The sequence below is a fragment of the Camelus dromedarius genome, chromosome 10, assembly GCF_036321535.1.
Source record: "Camelus dromedarius isolate mCamDro1 chromosome 10, mCamDro1.pat, whole genome shotgun sequence".
NCBI classification, from domain to species: domain Eukaryota; kingdom Metazoa; phylum Chordata; class Mammalia; order Artiodactyla; family Camelidae; genus Camelus; species Camelus dromedarius.
Window position 1 is genome coordinate 54,547,278 of NC_087445.1, and position 19,263 is coordinate 54,566,540.

General features: G+C 40.7%; 1 protein-coding gene across 1 annotated transcript in view; it reads left to right on the plus strand.

The window, feature by feature from the left end:
• SLC44A1 (solute carrier family 44 member 1) overlaps nucleotides 1-14,501 on the plus strand; it is a 171,425-nt gene extending 156,924 nt beyond the window's left edge. The window contains exon 16 of the mRNA XM_064490366.1: nucleotides 13,543-14,501. Within this exon, the coding sequence (XP_064346436.1) occupies nucleotides 13,543-13,557 (15 nt within the window). The 3' untranslated portion in view covers nucleotides 13,558-14,501. The remainder of the gene's footprint in view (nucleotides 1-13,542) is intronic.
• Nucleotides 14,502-19,263: the final 4,762 nt, after the last annotated feature.

The following is a 19,263-nucleotide window of genomic DNA, read 5'->3' on the forward strand; positions in this document are numbered from 1 at the left end:
ATTATTTTGTGCATAATTTTTCACCTTTAAAATATAGTAAGTGATCATGGATATATTTCCGTATTGCTTTTCACAACAGAGTGAGATGCTCAGCTTGTGCTCAGGCTACGCAATCAAGAACTTTCCCCATGAAAGATGGACAAACACAATCTCTGTTTCTTCTACCTCCCTACTGCTTGGTCTTCAGCCACGCTATGCCTAGCCTTACACACTTGGCAAAGACTAGCAGAAAAAGCATGGGACTTGGAATCTGAAAGACTTGAATTTAAATCTTGTGTGTCCCCGCTCCCCAACCTCCCCATTAGGTTGGCAAGTCACTTAGCTTTTCCTCTTTCTTTACCCAGCAAAGGGAGCTAATAATACCTTCTCCTGAGGACTGAGTGAGAAAAATATGTATAGAACCTGAGACCAGTGCCCAACACAGCAGGACCTTAACAAATGTTAGCTTTTCCCTCTTCTCTTTCTACCCGTCCCCTGATACCAGCGAGTCATCAAAGACCAGGAAGCACACAGCCTTCAGACTGCAGCAGTGGTAAGTGGCCATTAGTTCATGCTGTTCTGTGCTGGCGTTTGGAGTTTACCTCTGAAACAGGTTAATTAAGTAAGAGACCTTTTCTTAGCTTACAGATTTTCTGTCCCAATCTCTGTAAAGATTTTGAGCTCTTTCACGTATGGAGTTGACGGTCATTAACCAGCCACCCACCCTCCCTGCCCACTTGCAATGCCAAGAGGAACCCAGTTCTGTCAATATTTGCTCGCCACTGGACCTGGGCTACAACCCTGATGTGATGCCCAAAGCTAGGCTCTGCTGCCCTGTGGGCAGGGCTTCCCCATCTGCGCAGATAAGCAGCTTGTGCCTGATTGGTCAGACCTCAAATCAGGAGAGGGTCTCTTAGCCACTCGTGCTGCAGCATGACTTTCTTACTGATAGATGTTACCTAACAGACCAGAGTTTCTTACTCATCAGCCAAGTCCACAGCCTGAAGAACATCACTCTCCAAGATCTGGTCCAAAGTTAGTCTTTGACTTAAAGGGACAACATTTGGGGGGACAGTTCCCATCACACATACTCTGTTCTGTTTACTCATCTACTCTTAATATCCTGGAAATGCCGAGATGTTGGCAAATTGTGGCTAAACACAGTTTGGCAGTGAACATGAGAGTCAAAATAGAGCCAAGTGACAAGAGGTTAAAAAGCCACAAAAGGAAAAGGCTCACAAGCTGAAGAACCCTTGTGATGCCACCCAGAATGTGGTGGGAAACACGCTAGATGGCACAGTTTTCATACATCTGAGTAGCACTGGTATAGATGTCTGCCCAAGGGTGGTTGCCAGACAAAGCTCGTGACTAAATCGGGGAGATAATGATGAGGCTAAAATATTACCCTGCTTTATTTGTACTGGAAGGATTTTTAGGGATGTTCAAAGTAATTTTTATTTTGGTGTTTAATAAGCACAAAGAGTAGGAAAGAAAACTGTACCCATATTGTGGTTTTATAAGGGGAATATCTTTCCGCAAATACACAAGTCAGGAGAAAGCCTTTGGACAGATGAGCTGTCCCAGTCTGGAATTTAGAAGGTTTAAACAGCTTATACTCCAGGAAGCGTCTGCTTTGCTCTGGATCTCCCAACTTGCAGGTACAGCCAACTGCTAATTATTAGTAAAAATTAACTCAGGAATTCCTATCTTCTAACTGGTTTAGAAGTCCTCTTAGAAGGCAACATGTTTCCATGCTGGCTGCACTGATGGTGAGGGAGCAGAATCTGCAGTGTCTTCAGAAACAGCTGGCGCCTGTGCTCTCAGACAGCCCTTCCGTCATTCGATCAGAAGTCTCTTTTGTCTGCCATTGTGCAGGACAAATGTCACCATCTCCAGGGCCCTTCCCCTCCAAGATCCCCTGACCCTGATGGAATGTACTCTGTTACCTCCAACGTTTTGGCAAGACAGGAGACGAGAGACTAAATGCCCTATTTTACTTCTTGTTAAATTCCTAGGAAGAGGGAGGAACTTAAAGCCCTTGGTTAAATAAAAATCATGGTGCTCTATAACTTTTATTATTTAAGAAATGTTGGCTTCCTATTTGGAATCAAAAATTAAAGTTATCACAACATTCTTTTTTTTTTTTTTTTAACATTCTTTCCTTTGTCCTGGAGATGGGTGTATGGTGGATTATGAGAGAGAGTTAGACGTCAGAAAGAGCCTTTCCTTCCACTGGGAATCACATATTCCTGTTTTATACAGCTCTTTCTTTTCTTCCAAAGTAAAGAAGTCTGCAAAGTGCCTAAATGTTGAGCTGATTATAGTCAGTGCAATGCTTATTTCAGTAGGATGGCCTAGATGGATCTGCTGTTTCATTGCTTCAGGATCCTACTGAGCGAAGAATTTTAAGAGCCCATTCAGAAAGACACAAATAAATAGCATAATTTTGGTAAATAAAAAGTGTTCAGCAAATGTGGAATAAAGTGACAAATACCTAGAGTTCTGAAGATTTAACCACATCATATATTTTCATATATTTTTAAAAAGCAGATGTTAATCCTTTTAAAAATCATTTTATTTTAGCTATTTTTCATTACAAAACAATACCTGGAAATGATCCCTCTGGTTTTCAGATAGGTAGTCTGATTAATAAAATGCATTATTTTATGAATTGGACGTGCCAGAATGTTGTACATAGCTCCAGAAACAGTCAGCATTTATTTACACTTACTAAATGAAAACTACTCAACTATGGGCTTTATCTCTTTAAATCCTTAAGAGAATCATGAGACTAGAATTGTTCCCATTTTAGAGATGAGAACAAAATGACTCAGTCTTTCACTTACTGACGATCAGATAGCCTCTAGCAAGTTACTTAAGCAAGTGTTAGAGCCACACTCATTAAAAGAACTCTAGATTACAGGGTTTTATAATAGCCCATATTTAAAGAAGAGATCAAGTCTTGTGTTAGGTTCACAATACTCCAGGAATTTCCTTTCAATTCTTTGGGAACATAGGTACCTTGTCGTTATTTTCCAGCCTTGCAAAGGGCCTACGTCTTCCGATAACTGATAATAATATGGTGCTAGGCGAGCTGAAGTCGTTCACTGAGTGCCAGCTGAGAAAAGATATTGTTGTTGGGTTGGACTCTCTACCTAAATTATACCAATAAGGAAGTCTGCCAGTGCCTGTTTCAAATCGAGGTCAGGGTCAAATCTACCAACTCAGGTGTTAACCAGGTGGTAAGGAGTGTACTCTCGAATCAAGACAGTAGGGGTTGGTCCTCCTGTGTACGAAGAGGCCTCATGCTGAGGACCTGGGGTCTCCTGCTCTGTCCTCCTCTTTCAGCTCCCAGGAGACAGACCCTGGCTGGAGCAGTCCTGCCTCAGGGCCTGGACAGGTGATGTCACCACTGGCTAAGGTGCAAAACTTGCATAATATTTTAAAAGCTCATTGTAAAATGATACCCTCTAAGTTATAGTTCCTTGGGAGCAAAGCCTGGTCTCAGTGTCCTCTTTGTGGTCTGCACACAAAGGTCAATTTTTTTTTTCTTCCAAATTCTCAAGTGGCATCACCGACCTAAATGAAGAAGGAATTTTAACATGCACATTTGGCCTGCTGTCCATGGTTAAAGAAGAAGTTTGTGGGTAAGATATCCAAGTCATCCAATTCAAAACTCTAGAGTCTTCCACAGCAATTCCTCTCCCAGTCACCTCACAGCCCCCAACAAGGAAAAAAGCTGGATTTATCTCAGACACCCGTGGGGGACAGAGTAGGTACTTGACAAACGTTTAGTTGTTGAATGGACAAAGGAGAAGTAGGAGGAAGAGAAGGCAGGAGAAGGAAAGGGGAAGAGGGAGGGAGACTTAGAACCTCAGTGTTCAAAATCTGCCCTAATGTTAGCAGGGTGAGGAAACAGCTCTTTTAAAAGTTATTTGGCCATGTGTACTAAAAATCTAAAGAATGTGCGCATCCTTTAATCCAGCAATTGTGTATTTAGAACTTAAGGACATGTGAAAAGATTGTGCTGTAAATCAGAGTATTATTCCTCATTATAAACTATTGCAGCCAACCTAAATATCCAACAATAGGGAATCAGGTCAACAAATTACATCTACACATGTTCTTCCTCTGGTCTTCCCCGTCTCAGTAAAAAGCACGACCGTTAAACCAGTTGCTCAAGCTGGAAACCTAGAATCAATAAAAAATTTACCTCCTACTCTTTCAACTTGTTATTCCAAGACCTACCATTTCCCAAGATATACAAGGTGTCATTGTGTAACTGCATTAACTTAAGCAGGTAATAGAAGCCATCAAGCTTAAAAGCCAATGTATAAAGGAGGTTGACTACTTTCAGGGTTTACTCACCACGGGTAGAGGAAGATGTATCCTCTGTACATCCTGGGAGATGACTGGGGAAAAGAAAGAGCTATGGAAGATATTGTTCAAGGAGCCAGGTAAGTGGACTTCATTGATGACTCCACAAACATCATGGACAATGAAATTAATCTAACTGAGAGACATAGAGAAACATGGACAAAGAAGACTTAGAAAACAGCAAGATAGGATTGTACACATAAAGCATAAAGATAGTACTATACTTCATAGAAATAATTTAGAAATTTTTCAAAGTTAATTTTGACTAGATGGGGTTAGTATCACCTTAAGACCCTGAGCATCAAGTCCTCACTCTTACCCTCCTCCCTCTGGACCCCTTCAGGGCAAGGAGTCCACCCAAAGCGCACTGCCTCCCCTTGAGACCACGCTGGAGAACCCCAGGATCCTAGACTTCCCTCCTCAAACAAGGCCTGCGTGGGTCTCTTCTCCAGGTTCTTCCTCCCAAGGGTGGATCCTGGCTGTGGCGTGTGGCATGGATGGAGCTGGGATTTGTGGGCTCAGGTATCCCCAGGTGACTGTGAGAAGCCCCTCCTGGAGCAAGGGCTGGGGAGAGAATGGGAGCAGGGTCTTCATTTGTCCTCTGGCCACAGCCTGGCAAATGTTGGCAGCCACCCTGGATGCCATGTTTACCACTGACCATTGGGACTAACCAACTCCCCACGCCATGATATCTCATATGCAACCGTTACCTCTGAACTACTCCAAGCCCCAGCATCTCCTGCTTGGGTTTTTGCTGTGGTCCCCTAAGTAGTCTCCCACCTTACGCTCTTGTGTAGGAACATATTTTAACTTTTATAACTAAATAAATATATTCATATCTAGCTGTACGAAAGCTATCACAGTAAACTGACATTTTACTTGGAAGCAGTCTGGATGGCCAGCATTAAGGGAAGGTTGGGTATAGCACATCCATTCAATAAAATCCTAGGCAGCCATTAAAAATAATTGTGAAGAATGTCACAGTATGAAAAATGCTAATTCCATAATATTATATAATGTAGAAATGAATAGAAAATGAGAAGAAAAAGTAGGAATAATTTATTTTTTTATTTTTAAAATTTTATTTATTTATCTTTAATGGACGTACTAGGGATTGAACCCAGGACCTCTGTGCTATTACCCTCCCCTCAGAGATAATTTTTAAACGATGTCATTGCTTTGCAGTGAATTACACTGATTGTTCACCAACTTCCTGTATCACTTTCTACATTTAAAGTTTTAATTTTTAAAGCAAGTATGCGCTTTAATAAATTATATATAATCTCCCTTTATTACATGTTAAATTTTTCGTTAAGAGTATTTGTAATTTAGCCTTTCTAGGGCTATGCAAACTACGTTAAAATAAAAACCGCAAGTTCCCTGGGATATGTAATGCATCACCGATTCCACAAGGTGGCGATGTCATAGTAATTAAGCAGAATTGTAAAATTTAGGGGTTACTCAGTGCATTGTATTATTCCTAACGTTATTTTTCCTTACTTTTGATCTTTCATTTACACTGACGTTTACATTCCTTTTAAATCTTGATGTTCTTGAACAGTGTCGAAAGCTTTAATGACACTAGGAATTTGCTTGAAAAAATGAAATGAAGCTGCATTCACGTCTACATTACAATGGACATTAGCTTGGCTCACTCACAGCTAAGTGATACACTTCCTCGTCCACAGAGCACACGATGCATTCATGCCTCCGAAGGGCGATCTGGAAGGGTATATAAAACCAGATTATCTCAAAGGTTAGAGGGATTTGAAGGTAGAGTTTTCTGTATTGGTTTAATTTTTTGACAATAATCATGTATATTGAGGGAAAAACAAAAAAAGATGTTTCTGGAAAAAGTGCATACCTCAACAAATTTACAGATTAACCATCATCCAAGATTTCCTTACAAATAGTGAAAACATCACACTTAAATCTGCACATGCACAGAGGCCTTTTAGGAACCATTTCAAGGTATCTGTCTTGTTTCCTGGATCTGCCTTGGAATTCTTGTGCCAGTTTTACTTATTGTAGTTTTAGATTGTACTTTCATATCTGTAAGGACAATTCCCTACATTAATCTTCATTGTGAAATTTTAATTAGCAATTCTTGCCCATTTTTCTACCAGATGAAATTCAGATTCACTTTAGGCCTTTCCAACTGCCTACTTCCCGTCTCCACTTGGCGTTTATAAGAAGTATGTCTCAACATCCCCAAACCAAATTCCCTTCTCAGTGGAAGGGGACACTGACCTTCCAGTTGTTGAGAATGAAATCCGTGGAATGATCATTGGCCACTCTTCTCCCTCATGCCGCACATCCAGTCCAGCAGTCTGGACTCTTATTTTTCCATAGAGATTCGTAACACAATCACTTCTCACCTCCTCCACGGCCGCCACCCTTTAAAAACTGCAGTAGGTTCCTAACTTGTCTTCCTGATTCCAGCCTTCTCCCCTCACCTGTTCTCAACACAGGAGTCAGAGTGATCCTTTGAAAATCGAAGTCAGATGCCATCAGTCCTCCGCCCAAAACTCTCTGATGGCTTGCCACGTCACTCAGAATAAATTTCAAAGTCCCTACGCAGTTCTCGCCCACCACCCATCTAGTACTGCTCTCAAACCATTTCCTGCTACTCTCCCTTCATTCACTCTGGTCCAGCCTCCAGACCTCTTGGCCCCTTGCTATTCTTTGTATAAGCAGACATACCTCAGGGCCCTTGAATTTGCTTCAGGTCAGTACAAATGTTACCTTATCAGTGAGGAGGCTTTCCTTGAACTACTTATGTAAAATGGTAACTCCACCACCACATTCCCTGGCTTGGTTAACAGCCTTTATTTTTCAATATAGTATTTATTATCCTTTGACACATAAAATCACCCATTAACTCTTTACTGTCTGTCAAAAAGTTCTCTGCAATTTTAATTAGAAGACTACTGGGTGTATAAATTCATTTGGAAAAAATCATTTTTAAAATAACACTTCCCATGCCAAACTTTGATGTTATCTCAATTTCATTTGAATCTTCTTTCGTGTCTCTTAGTGTCTGTGTGCCTTAACTAGAGTTCTTGTCATGTGGGGCTAAATAATTTCTTACTGAAGTTTTTTTTTATGGTTCTTTTCTTTTTGTTGTTGTTGAGATATAATTTATATATCATAAAATTTATCATTTTAATGTACGATCAGAGTTTTTAGCATATTCGCAAAGCTGTGCAACCATGACTATTATCGAACTCCAGAACATTTTCATCATCCCGGAAAGAAACCCTGTGCCTTTTAGCAGTCGGTGCCTATTCCCCTCACTGAGTGCCTGGCAACCATCAATCTTACTTTTTTTCTCCATGGATTTGCCTATTCTGGATATTTTATGTAAATGGCATCATACACTCTGTAGACTCTTTTGTCTCGCATCTTTTACTTAGCGTCATGTTTTTGAGGTTTAACCAAATTGTAGCATATGTAACAGTTCTTCACTCCTTTTTATGACTGAGTAATATTCCATAGTATGATAGACCACATATTGTTTACATATTCATCTGTTGATGGATATTTAGGTTGTTCACACCTTTTAACTACTATGAATAATGTTGCTATGAACATTTGTGTGTGAGTTTTTGTGTAGATACATGTGTTTTATTGTCTTGGGTTTATATCTAGGAATGGAATTGCTAGGTCATATAGCAACCGTGTTTAACTTTTTCAGGAACTGCCAAACTGTATTACACAGCAACTGCATCATTTTACATTCCCAACAAGCATGTACAAAGTTTCCAATTTCTCCACATCCTTGCCAATATGTATTATTTTCCATCTTTTTGATTGTAGCCATCCTAGTGGGTGTGAAGCCATCCTAGTGGGTTTGGTTTGGTTTTGCATTTTCTGAATGACTAATGATTTTAAGCACCTCTCCATATGTTTTTTGGCCATTTGTGTATCTTCTTAAGAGAATGTTCAGGTCCTTTGCCCATTTTTTAATTGAGTATTTTGTCTTTTTGTTGCTGCATTTATATATTATAGATACCAGATCCTTATCAGATATATGATTTGCAAATATTTTTTCCCACTCTGTGGGTTGTCTTTTCTCTGCCTTACGGTGTCCTTTAAAGCATAAAAGGTTTTAATTTTGATGAAATGCAATTATCTACGTTTTCTTTGGTTGCTTATTCTTTTCTTGTCATATGTAAGAAACTATTACCTAATCCAAAATCATAAAGGTGTAGTCTTTTTTCCTTCTGAGAATTTTATAGTTTTAGCTTATGTATTTAAATCTTTCATCTGTTTTTAGTTAACATTATACATGGTGTGGGGTATGTGTTCAACTTCCCTTTTTTCGTATATAGGTATCCAGTTGTCCAGCCACCCTTTGTTGAAAGACTGTTCTTTTGTCATGAAGCAGTCTTGGCACTCTTGTCAAGGTCAAAATTAATTGACTATGTATGCATGGGTTTATTGATGGATTTGCAATTCTATTTCTTTGGTCTTTATGTCTTTCTTACCTGAGCTTTTGATAAATACTGGAGTGAAATGAGTACATCTTGTTCTCTAACAAGTACCTGGAGTATAGTTGAACGCTGACCCGTGCTTCTTACTTGTCACGTGGCATGGGTAAGAGACTGGCATCTCCTCTGAGACATGAGAATCATAAGAGGGACGTGCACCTGAAGAGAGGGTGGAACTCTAATTTAAAGAGTCTATTTAGAAACAAATTGGCAGATTAGGCCCAAATTCCAGCCCATATAATGTGGCTAAAAGAATTTGAAGCCTAGTAGAGTTTAGACAAAAATAACCCCATACACTCATCCCAGCACCCTCAAATTCACCTGGTAAATATTTATTGAGCCCTTCCTCTGTCCTTTGCACAACTAAGCAGCTTTGATTTGAGGACTTTTATTTCTGGCATACCTCCAACATAAACTATTTGCCAAGTTACCGAAAACTGTAAATTGACTGTATGAAATTATCTTTTTTTGGTCAAAAATATTTGAATGGTGGCTCTAGTTTGTGAACAGTTGATTATAGTCCTTCTCTTTGTTAATAATTAGCTAGAAGGCCAACAACAGTATCAGTTCAGGCCACTCCTTGTTAAAGGTAATAAAATCTTATTCTTTGTGTATAATAAAATGCTTGTCTTTCTGCTCCACTTTGTTGAAGATGTGGGGAATCTGATTCAGGTTTATATTTAATATTTATATAATATTTATATTCTTTTTCAGATTCTTTTTCATTATAGGTTATTACAAGATATTGAAATATAGTTAGTGCCCCATTCTTAAATAAGAATTACCAGTATCTTGAGGCAAGTCTCTGAAAGACAGGCCAAAACAAAGAGAAAACAACAAAGTAACAACAACAACAACAAAATGACTTGGAGGAAACAGATCACAAGGTACAAGATTTAGAAGCTAAAAATAGTTTATTATTTAAAAAAGGAAGATTCAGAGAAAAGAATGGGGGGAGGAACAGCAGGAGGGAGAAAGGGAGAGAAAGAGAGAAGGTGAGGGGAGAAGCATTATACACAGAAACAGGATTAAGAATAGGAACAACATTGGCTGTCTCAGCAGAGCACTGAGAGCTAAAAGAAAAAAGACAGTTTCAAAATTCTGAAGACAAATGATGTCCATTGTAGAACTCTGTGATTTGTCCAAACTAATGAAATAAAGGTGAGGGCACAATAAAGACATTTCAGACAGGCAAGGGATTTACATGGAATCATACCAGTCGTAATCAAAGAAAATTGATTACTCTAAATGTTTTCCATATAAAAAAGAGAAAATAATCATGATGCACTCTTTTTTATTTCCTGGAGGCCGGGTGAGGAAAAAATTAACAAGTTCAAAAGAAGGCATGATGCAATTTTAAAAATAATAATAAATGAGAGTAAGAATTTGAAACCATTTGAATTTACTTTTTTTTTTCAACAAATATGTCCTGGGTGTCTGCTTTTTGCCAGCACTATTTGAAATGCTGAGGGTATTCAGAAGAAAACAAGCAGAAGTCTTTGTCTTCATAGAGCACGTTAGGGAAATGTTTAAATAATAATTGTACATCTACTTGATGAAATATTATATAACCATTAAACTACATGAATACCAGAAGCAAAGGAAACGTTTATAATATAATGCAAGGTGAAAAGAACGCAAGCTGTGGACAGAGACAAAAGGGAAGTCATAAACCTGAAAACAGGTATGCTAGGACAGTGAAATTATGATGAATTATTCTTTTTTTTTCAAAATTCCTTTTAACTTTGTACTCGGTTTTCTAACCAGCAAGGGACACATCAAACATTTTTAAAAATAAAATTGATAAAAATCCTATGTTGCCTGTTTCAAACGTTATGCCAAGTATTTCATTTGGAAAGAGGTGCTGTCACTTTTCAAGTATTTTTATTATCTGAAATCTTTATAACGATTAGCCCTTTAGCAGGATGCTAAAGGATAATGTACTTAAATTCAGGTGCCATCTAAGGAATTCTTCTAAGAAGCAGTGTTATCTCTCTCCCTTAAGAGAGAGAATGGGAACTTACCCACTCCTGATGGGGAAAACATGGCCACTTGGCTAGATATGATCACAAACTTTTTCTTTCTACTCCAGCCACGCAGAGAAAGATGAGAGTGTCGGAAAGAATGCAGAGCCAGTGTCAAATCGGAGGCTAGTAAGAACAATTAAGCCTTGTCTGTTAATTAGCTCCATCAGCTAATGAGCTCTGTGAGTGGGTGAGTAGACCCCCTACAACTGAACCAGAGAAAAGTCACTGGCAGCCTACGGGTGGCTGATCCCATAGTTTTCCACACAGGACACTAATATTCCTGGCCCATGAAGAAGTAACACCAGTGGTGGTGTTCCTCAGGTACTTCCCACAGGTGGTAGTGAAAGCCCATTTTACCATCGTGTGTTTGTGCCAAACATGAGATTTCAGGAATCTCCATGTAGGTTACTGTGTAGAGAATTCCTTTACACTGTGTAGGAAGCAGTGCTTTCTTGGACCAGTTCATTAGATGTAGCCTTGGACATGAAATCTGAGAAGGGTGTTCTGGACTCCCAAGGGATCTAAGAAAAAGAGAAAATTCAGGAAGCCTTGAAATGTATATTCTAATCACATCTTGGGATGAGTTAGATGCTGTGAGTTTTTTCATGTTCAAGGGTAGTAGGAAAGACATTGCATCAAAGTGTCATATAAAATCTTATTCCATTAGACTATACATTATAGTTTCATTTGGCTTTTAAAATGATATTTTAAAATTTAAAAATAGGAGGAAAACTAACTGTAATTTAGTCTCCTGGATGGAATCCTAGAATAGAAAAGGACATTAGGGGAAATTAATGAAATCTGAATAAAGTATGGAGTTCCCTTAGTAACTATGTACCAATGTCGGTTCTTTAGTTGTGACAAATATACCACAGTGATGTAAGATATTAACAACAGGGGAACTAGGTGTGGAGAATATGGAAACTGTAGTATCTTTGCAACTTTTCTGTAAATGTAAATCTATTCTAAAATTTAAAAGTTTATGTAAATCAAAAAAAAGTAGGAGGAAAGAAATTATCTGAATCTCAGACAGATCACAAGTTTGATATAAGCCTGGTGTTCAGGCTGCATAAATGGCAATTGAGCATCAACCACCATCAGATATCAGTCTCATACCAGGTCCTGTTATTTTCAGTGACGGGGGAAAAAACGTTGAAACCGCTAATCAAAATATGTAAAATCATAAAACATGGAACTGATAAGAGAGCAAACTTTAGATTTGGGTTGTGGAAAATGGGAGCCATTGAAATTTCTTGAGTGAGGAACTGATGTAGTGAGAGTGACAAATTGAGGGATTTACTCCATGAGCAGTTTGCAAAGTGGGTTGAAGTTGGGGAGAAGCTGAGGTGGGGATCAGCAAAGAGGCAACAACTGGCATGTGAAACAAAAGTCTCAAGACTAAAGCCCTAAAGTGAAACTTATGACAGAGGTTTCAAGCAGCGTTACTCTCAGTGCCACATACAACCAGTTAGGCACCTGGGGACAAGCAGAGCCCATTGTGGAGACAGGTGCATCAGGCCATCTTAGCCTGTCTCCGCTAGACATTTGAGTCATAGAACCACTTTCCTTGTTCCACATCCAAGCTCTCTCGGTGTCCTGTCAGGACCATCTCTTGTCACCTCTGCCTGTCCATCAGTGCCTTGTTTGATAGTCAAACTTGAGGCAATGCTTCTTGTTTATTTTTAACCCATCCTAATAGGTTTTTTAAAAACTTTTTATTTGGAAATGATTTCAAACTTACAGAAAAGCTGCAAGAATAAGAATGGTGCACTGAACACCATTGACGTCTTATATCTATTGTTAAACATTTATTTAGCTCTCTCTCTATGTGAATATCTGCACATCTAGTATTTTTGAACTATTTGAGAACAACTTGCCTATGGCATGGCCCTTTAATCCTAACTACTTCACTGTATATTTCCTAAGAATTATTATATCCTTTTACAAACCACAGTATAGCTGTCAACTTTGGTACATTGACTCAATCACTGTTTCCTGAATTGAACTGAACTAATGGGTGTGATAATGGTACACCCACTATCCTAGTCACGGAACACCCAATATCCTGGTCTGACCTGTCCCACTGCTGAGTCATGGGAGTGAAAAAAACAAAGTTTGATCTGAATTTCAGGTTTGGGTCTTTGAGAGTACCATAGAATCAGATTTTTCAGATGAATTTTGAATTTGATTCATTGTGTAGTTGACTCAGTTGTTCAGCTATTCTGAAAATGTCTGTCAAAGAGCAATGCTGTTGCAAACAGTAATCTAACATTCATTACTGTGTCAGGCACTGTTCTAAGCACTTTCTACTTATTAATGCATTTAATACAACAACCTTAAAGGAATTTACTATGATTGTCTTCATTTTATACTTGGGGAAACACAGGCACAGAAGTTGAATAACTTGCTCACAAATGAGCAGCTGATAAGGGTGTGAAATATCAGGATTTGAACCCAGCCTCTCAGATCTCTTTCTTGTCTGTTAATCTGAGTGTGTGTGTGTATGTGTGTGTGTGTGTGTGTGTGTGTGTGTGTGTGTTTAGCCTTCTTATATTTCAGTGTCTTCTCTAAAGATGATCCCACGCTATTTCTTGTTATTGATCACTTCTCGTGTCGTGTTCCCCTAGGAGAGACACATTCATTTTCTCGATGTGTTTATTTTTCAGCTGAGGCAAAGGTGACTGGTCCCAGGAGCCCGGAAGAATGGACTCAGAGGAGGCTGTTTACACGAGCTTCTCCCACTCACCAGCTGTTGTGAGTCTGTGGATGAAGAGCAGGATCCTATTACTGCAATGGAAGCGGGCAACTGTATTCCCAACCACCAGCAGCCAAGTGGATTTGGTACAGTGGGACTGCTTAATAAATGATTCATCAGAAGCATTTGATACAAAATTGTCTTGCAGCAGCGTCTTCAAATGTAGTGTTGCCTTCTTATCTAGCCTTGTGTGCCTTTAACTGATCCCTGCTGCCTCTCACTCGGGTGCCAGTGCTGGAATGAACGATGGAATCTTCCTCATGCAGGCTGGGTCTGTCCTGTTTGACGGCTATTTATAGAGCCAATGTGGGTTAATAACTGTTAATTGAATGCCAGCTCCACGCCCATGGTTAGTCTGGGTGCTTTACAAACTTTCAATCCTCACGAAAACCCTGTAAGGTTGTACCTATTTTCTGCATTTTGCCCACGAGTGAATGGAGGCTCAGAGAGGTCATGTGCTGTGTGTAAGATCACACAGCTGGCAGAGTCAGGGCTCAAATGGAGATGAAATCCAAAGTGCCTCCACTTTAACACACCGTTTTGCCTATCACTGCTCCCATGGTACCAACCCTGGCATTCCTCTCTTAAATAGAAGTGGGGAGGCCAGTGAATGTGATGGGATGTCTGAAGGGGAGGGTCAGGGAGCTTTAGAGGCACCGAAGAATCACAGAATTATCCTCTAAGAAACATAACACAATGTTCTTTAAGGTCGAAGGTTCACCAATTATGGCTGGTATTTCAAATCCAGCCCCCTACCCCTCTCTGTTGATCAAGTTTTATGGGAACATGGCCACACCCAATCCTGTGTGTACTAAGGCTGCTTTCACTCTACAGTGGCAGAGTTGCATAGTTGTGACGGAGACCGTATGGCCTTCGAAGCCTAAAATATTGACTTTATGGGTCTTTCTAGAAAAAGTTTGTTGACACCTGTTTTAGATGACTTAGGAAGACAGCCAATCATTTTCATTAAGGCCAATTTATTATTTTTTCCATTTGACTGAAAAACAACTTAAAGATTTGTACTGCTAAGATAATCACTGCTGGTGGTGCAGCGTGGGGTGGGGGTAGGGGAGACAGGAGTCTAACTGGGGATGGTTAAGGGACAGGGAGGAGAAGGGGGAAGGCCTGGGCCTCTGGGTCCCCAGTCAACTCCTCACCCCAGACTCATCCCACTCACATCCTTCCTATTTCCCCTGCAACATCAAGTTTCCTAAAATAAACCTGCTCATAAACTCATAAGTAGCTTCCCACTTACAAAACACTCAAATTCCAACACCCCAGTTTGGAATTTAGAAACCATAACAATCTGACCCCTACTAATCTCTCTCTCCACCCCTTTGATTTATTTTTCTAATCATGAGGAAGTCACGCCAAATTCGAGTTTATATTTCAAAGTCAATGTGCTCGTCTTTGAGTCACTTCTATGTCAGCAGAAAAGTAAACACGTAATACTTGTAAGGCATCACAGGAAACCAGGCTGAGCTTTCATACATGATGTACGTTACCTAAGCTAAAAGTCATAAACAAAAGGAAAATTTATAAATGTTTTAGATACTTTTTTACAATAGACATCATCCAATTGTGTTTAGAAAAAAAATTCCCGCTAAGCTTTTTGTTTTAAGTTGTATTATCATAAGCTTTCTCCCACATTGCTATGTATTTTTCATAAAGATAATTTTTCATGGCTGCAGAATATTTCATCTCCTATATGTTCTAGAGTTTTCCTAATACTGCCCCGGTATTTGGGCATTGAAGAATGCTGTTTCCATTTGTTTCAACGCCTATTTCCATTCTCTCCAGTTGTTCTTCTCATTCTTTTTCATCTTTGCTCAGGCTGTTTTCTTGGCTTGGAAAGGGTCCTGTCTTCTCTTCCTGTTTGCTTAAGTCATACCCTTCCAGCTTAAGTCCGGTCACCCTCCCTCCTCGAACTCCTATTGCTGGGAAAATTTCAGATTGACCTTCAGAATGAGGGATGGATTCCAAGAGACTTACTTCCCTAGAAAGTGCTGACATGGAACCATCTGAACTTGATTGCCATGGCATTGCAGTATCAGAGGGCTCACAGAACCATTATTTCCTGGTGCTGTACTCAGGAGAATGGTTTATTTTAGAAAAGAACAATAGATAGCTGACATATATTAATGTACTTTTCATATGTCAGTCATTATAGTAAACACTTTGCATAAATTGTCATTTATCTTCACAACTACCCTTTCAAGTGGGTACCGTTAATACTCTCATTGTACAAATATGAAAAGTGAGGTACAGAGAGGTTAAGGTTAAAAGATCGACCAAGGCCACACAACTGGTAAGTGATAGACTCCGTATTTGAATTCAGACCGTCTGGTATGAGAGTCTGGCTGCTTAGCCAATGAAACAGGAGTGCGGTCTACTTGCAATGCCCTTTCTCTCCCTAGTCTCAATCACCCCGGCTCAATCTGGCCCCTGCCATTTTCAGAGTATATGCAGAGGGAGAGGGGCTGCTGCTGAATGTTCTTACTAGGAACAGTCAGCCTGTTCCTCTGTGTTGGCGAGACCTGGGGGCGGGAGACAGGAGTGTGGGTGGGGGTGGGGAGGGTGGAGGCACATCCTTTCCCAAAGAGAAGATAGAGGCAGATAAATTTGCTGTGTCCTTGGTCATCCTCTGAACATGCTGAGTCCAGAGGCATTTCCAGAGCCAAGGCAGGGTGTGATGAAAACACCAGTGTCTACCAGACCTCACTTATCTCTGTCCCTGGGGCCTAGCATAAAGCAAGCCATCATTCATGGAGAAGGGATTGTGACATGGTAACATCACAATGGCTGCAGTTTAGTTAACTACCCCTCTCATGCCCTCTCCCAGGAAGGAGTGGGACCCCTTGCAATGGATCATATGAGAGCAGGGGTGGGGAGAAGAGATTCAAATCACACTCCAAAGGTGAGTACAATTGCAAAGCTGAGTCAGAAAGGGAATGAATAGCTATTGGCCTCTGTTTTGCAGAATGAAAAAACCTCAAGGTTCAGAAAGATGTTAAAGATTATTTCCGCCAGATATCTTTCCAGTGCCTGACAGCTCTGACAAGCAAATCCCAGCCCCTGCTCGGATACCTCCACTGATGGGGACCACACTACCAAACAAAAATCCATTCCAGTTCCATATGGCTCTATTAGAAAAGTGGACTTTTTGTTGAGTGGAAATCTATCTTCCTGTAGCTTCTACCAAACTGGGTCTAATTCTATCTGTGAGAGGCTAGAGAACAGGGCAGCTTCCTCTGCCACACAACAGCTCTACAGAGATTTAAAGTGAATGACCCTGTACTCCCTGAGCTTTTCCTCTCCAGGCTAAGTACGCACAGGTGCTTTAATTGTGTCTCTTCTCACATGATTTCCAGGCCCTTTGTCTTATTTGTTTCTACTGATTGCTCCCCATTTTGCTTTGAGTGCTCTAAGTATAGAGCTGGACCACCCCATAGAACACCAGCTAACACCAGAGCATCGTTTCCCTCCTATGAGGACTTCTAGATTCAGAAATTAGTATTCTGAGTTCCAAAGGGTTCCAGAGCTTTGGGGTGAGTTTGTTTTTTCAGTCAGAAAGGGGCAGGAAAAAAAAAAAAGAATGAGTTAGGCTTCTGTGGTTGGGAAGAGAAGACAAGAGCTAGTATTTTTTGAATGCTTATTACATGCCAGACATTGTGCTAAAGACTTAACAAGAATTATCTCATTTAATCCACTCAACCACCTTTACAGTTGGCACTGTTATGATGCCCATTTCACAGCTGAAGAAACTGAGGCTTAGGAAGCTCAGGGTTTTCCCAGGCTATGTGGTGTATGCTAAGACTCAGGCCAGATATTAACAGGAAGATTTGGCTTCGACAAAGAGCAGCATCTGGCTGGTGATTATGCTTCAGAAAAGCCAAGTATAACAGTGAGAAGGGCTTTCAGGAGTGAGAGTAGGACTTATCAGGCCCCAAAGATTGAGAAGGAAAAAGTCTCACCAGGGTGGCACAGAAGGACACTTTGGGCAGAGGAGTAATAAAAGTAACAGCTACCATTTGTTAAATGTGTAGTAAGTCAGGCATTTTGCATACATAATCTGCTTTAATTCTCAAAACAACCCTAAGTGGGAATTACTACCATTATGATCACTGTGTTACAGATGAGAAAATTGAGGCTTATCGAGGTTAAATGACTCACTGAAGGCTACACAGCTGGTAAGCGGCAGTTTCAGGATTGAAATTCAGATGGCTGACACCAGGCCAATGGCCCTATACTGACTCCAGTGGGAAAGACTGTTGGCAAGAAAGTTAAGGGAAGACACTTTTTCTCCCAAGAGATGGGGGATCCCAGAACTAGCAAGGGAACTCAGGGCTGCAGGCAATGCCCGGCCAGACAAGAACAGGAAACCCGGTTCTGGAAGAGACTCTTTAAGTCAGCAGTGCCAACCCTGAGGCTATCCTAAAGTGGGATTTTGTCAGAAAAGTGGTCCTGGAGGCCCAGGAACCTCGATCAAATGAATATTTATGAATAGATATGCTATCTCAGACTCAGAAACCTACATGCGGAAGTGTTACCTGTTTTTATGCCTCTGTAGTTCCCTTTTTCCTTTTTTTTTTTTAAATTGCAGTATAGTTGATTTACAATGTTGTTTTAATTTCTGGTGTATGGCACGGTGAGTCAGTTATTCATATATATTTTTTCTCATATTCTTTTTTATTATATGTTATTACAAGTTATTGAATATAGTTCCCTGTGCTATATAGTAGGATTTTGCTGTTTATCTATTGTGTATATAGTTTGTGTTTCTTTTTTTTTTTTAAACAGTTTGCTTTCTCTCGGTTCAATTGTTCTCAAGCTTTAGTGTGCATCAGAATCACCTGGAGGACTTGTTAAAACACTGATTACTGCACCCCACCCTCAGAGAGTCTGATTTAGTAGGTCTAGGGATGCAGCCTAAGAAATGCACCAGGGGGTGCCGATGCAGCCGGTCCGGGGGTTACACTTGAGCATTTGAGAACAATGGCTTTAGTTTATTAGAAAAGCTACTTTTGAAAAATTTGAAATTGATTTGACTGTGGAAAGGCAAAGGACTTGCCCATAGGCCAGAAGCAGTGGGAGTGGGTTGGGGTGCAGACTTAGTGCCCAGCTAGGTGAGTGCCGCTGTATGGGCTGGGGAGATAGAAGTCACAGCTAGAAGCCATACGCTGTTCCGGGGTGAGGAGGAGGGAAGGCAGAAGGCCCAGGGAAGCTGGGCAGTGGAGCCAGACTGGCCAAAGAGACAGAGATCTGGCAAGGGCAGAAGTCAAATGGGGTCGCGCTTTTGTCAAAAGCTGCAGGCTCCTGGCTGGGCTGCAGGGCAGCCGAGAGAGGCCAGGAGCCAGGAGTGAGCTCCTGGGATGTGGCCTGGGACAGAATCCGGTGATCACATTTCAGCTGCGACTCACTGTCTCCAAAGCCTCTTTCTGTCTCCTCCTATGTTTATGCCCATCAGTCACAGAGTGCCCGGGAGCTGCCCTCTGACAGTAGTGAAGTCCTCGTAGCAAGAGAGCTGGGGACAGCGCTAAATGCTGTTTCTTCCCCTGAGAGGTGGGTAGGTCCCACAGCGGTAGGCAGGAGCAGGGCTGGGAAGCTCACAGTCAGCTGGTCTGACCTCTGA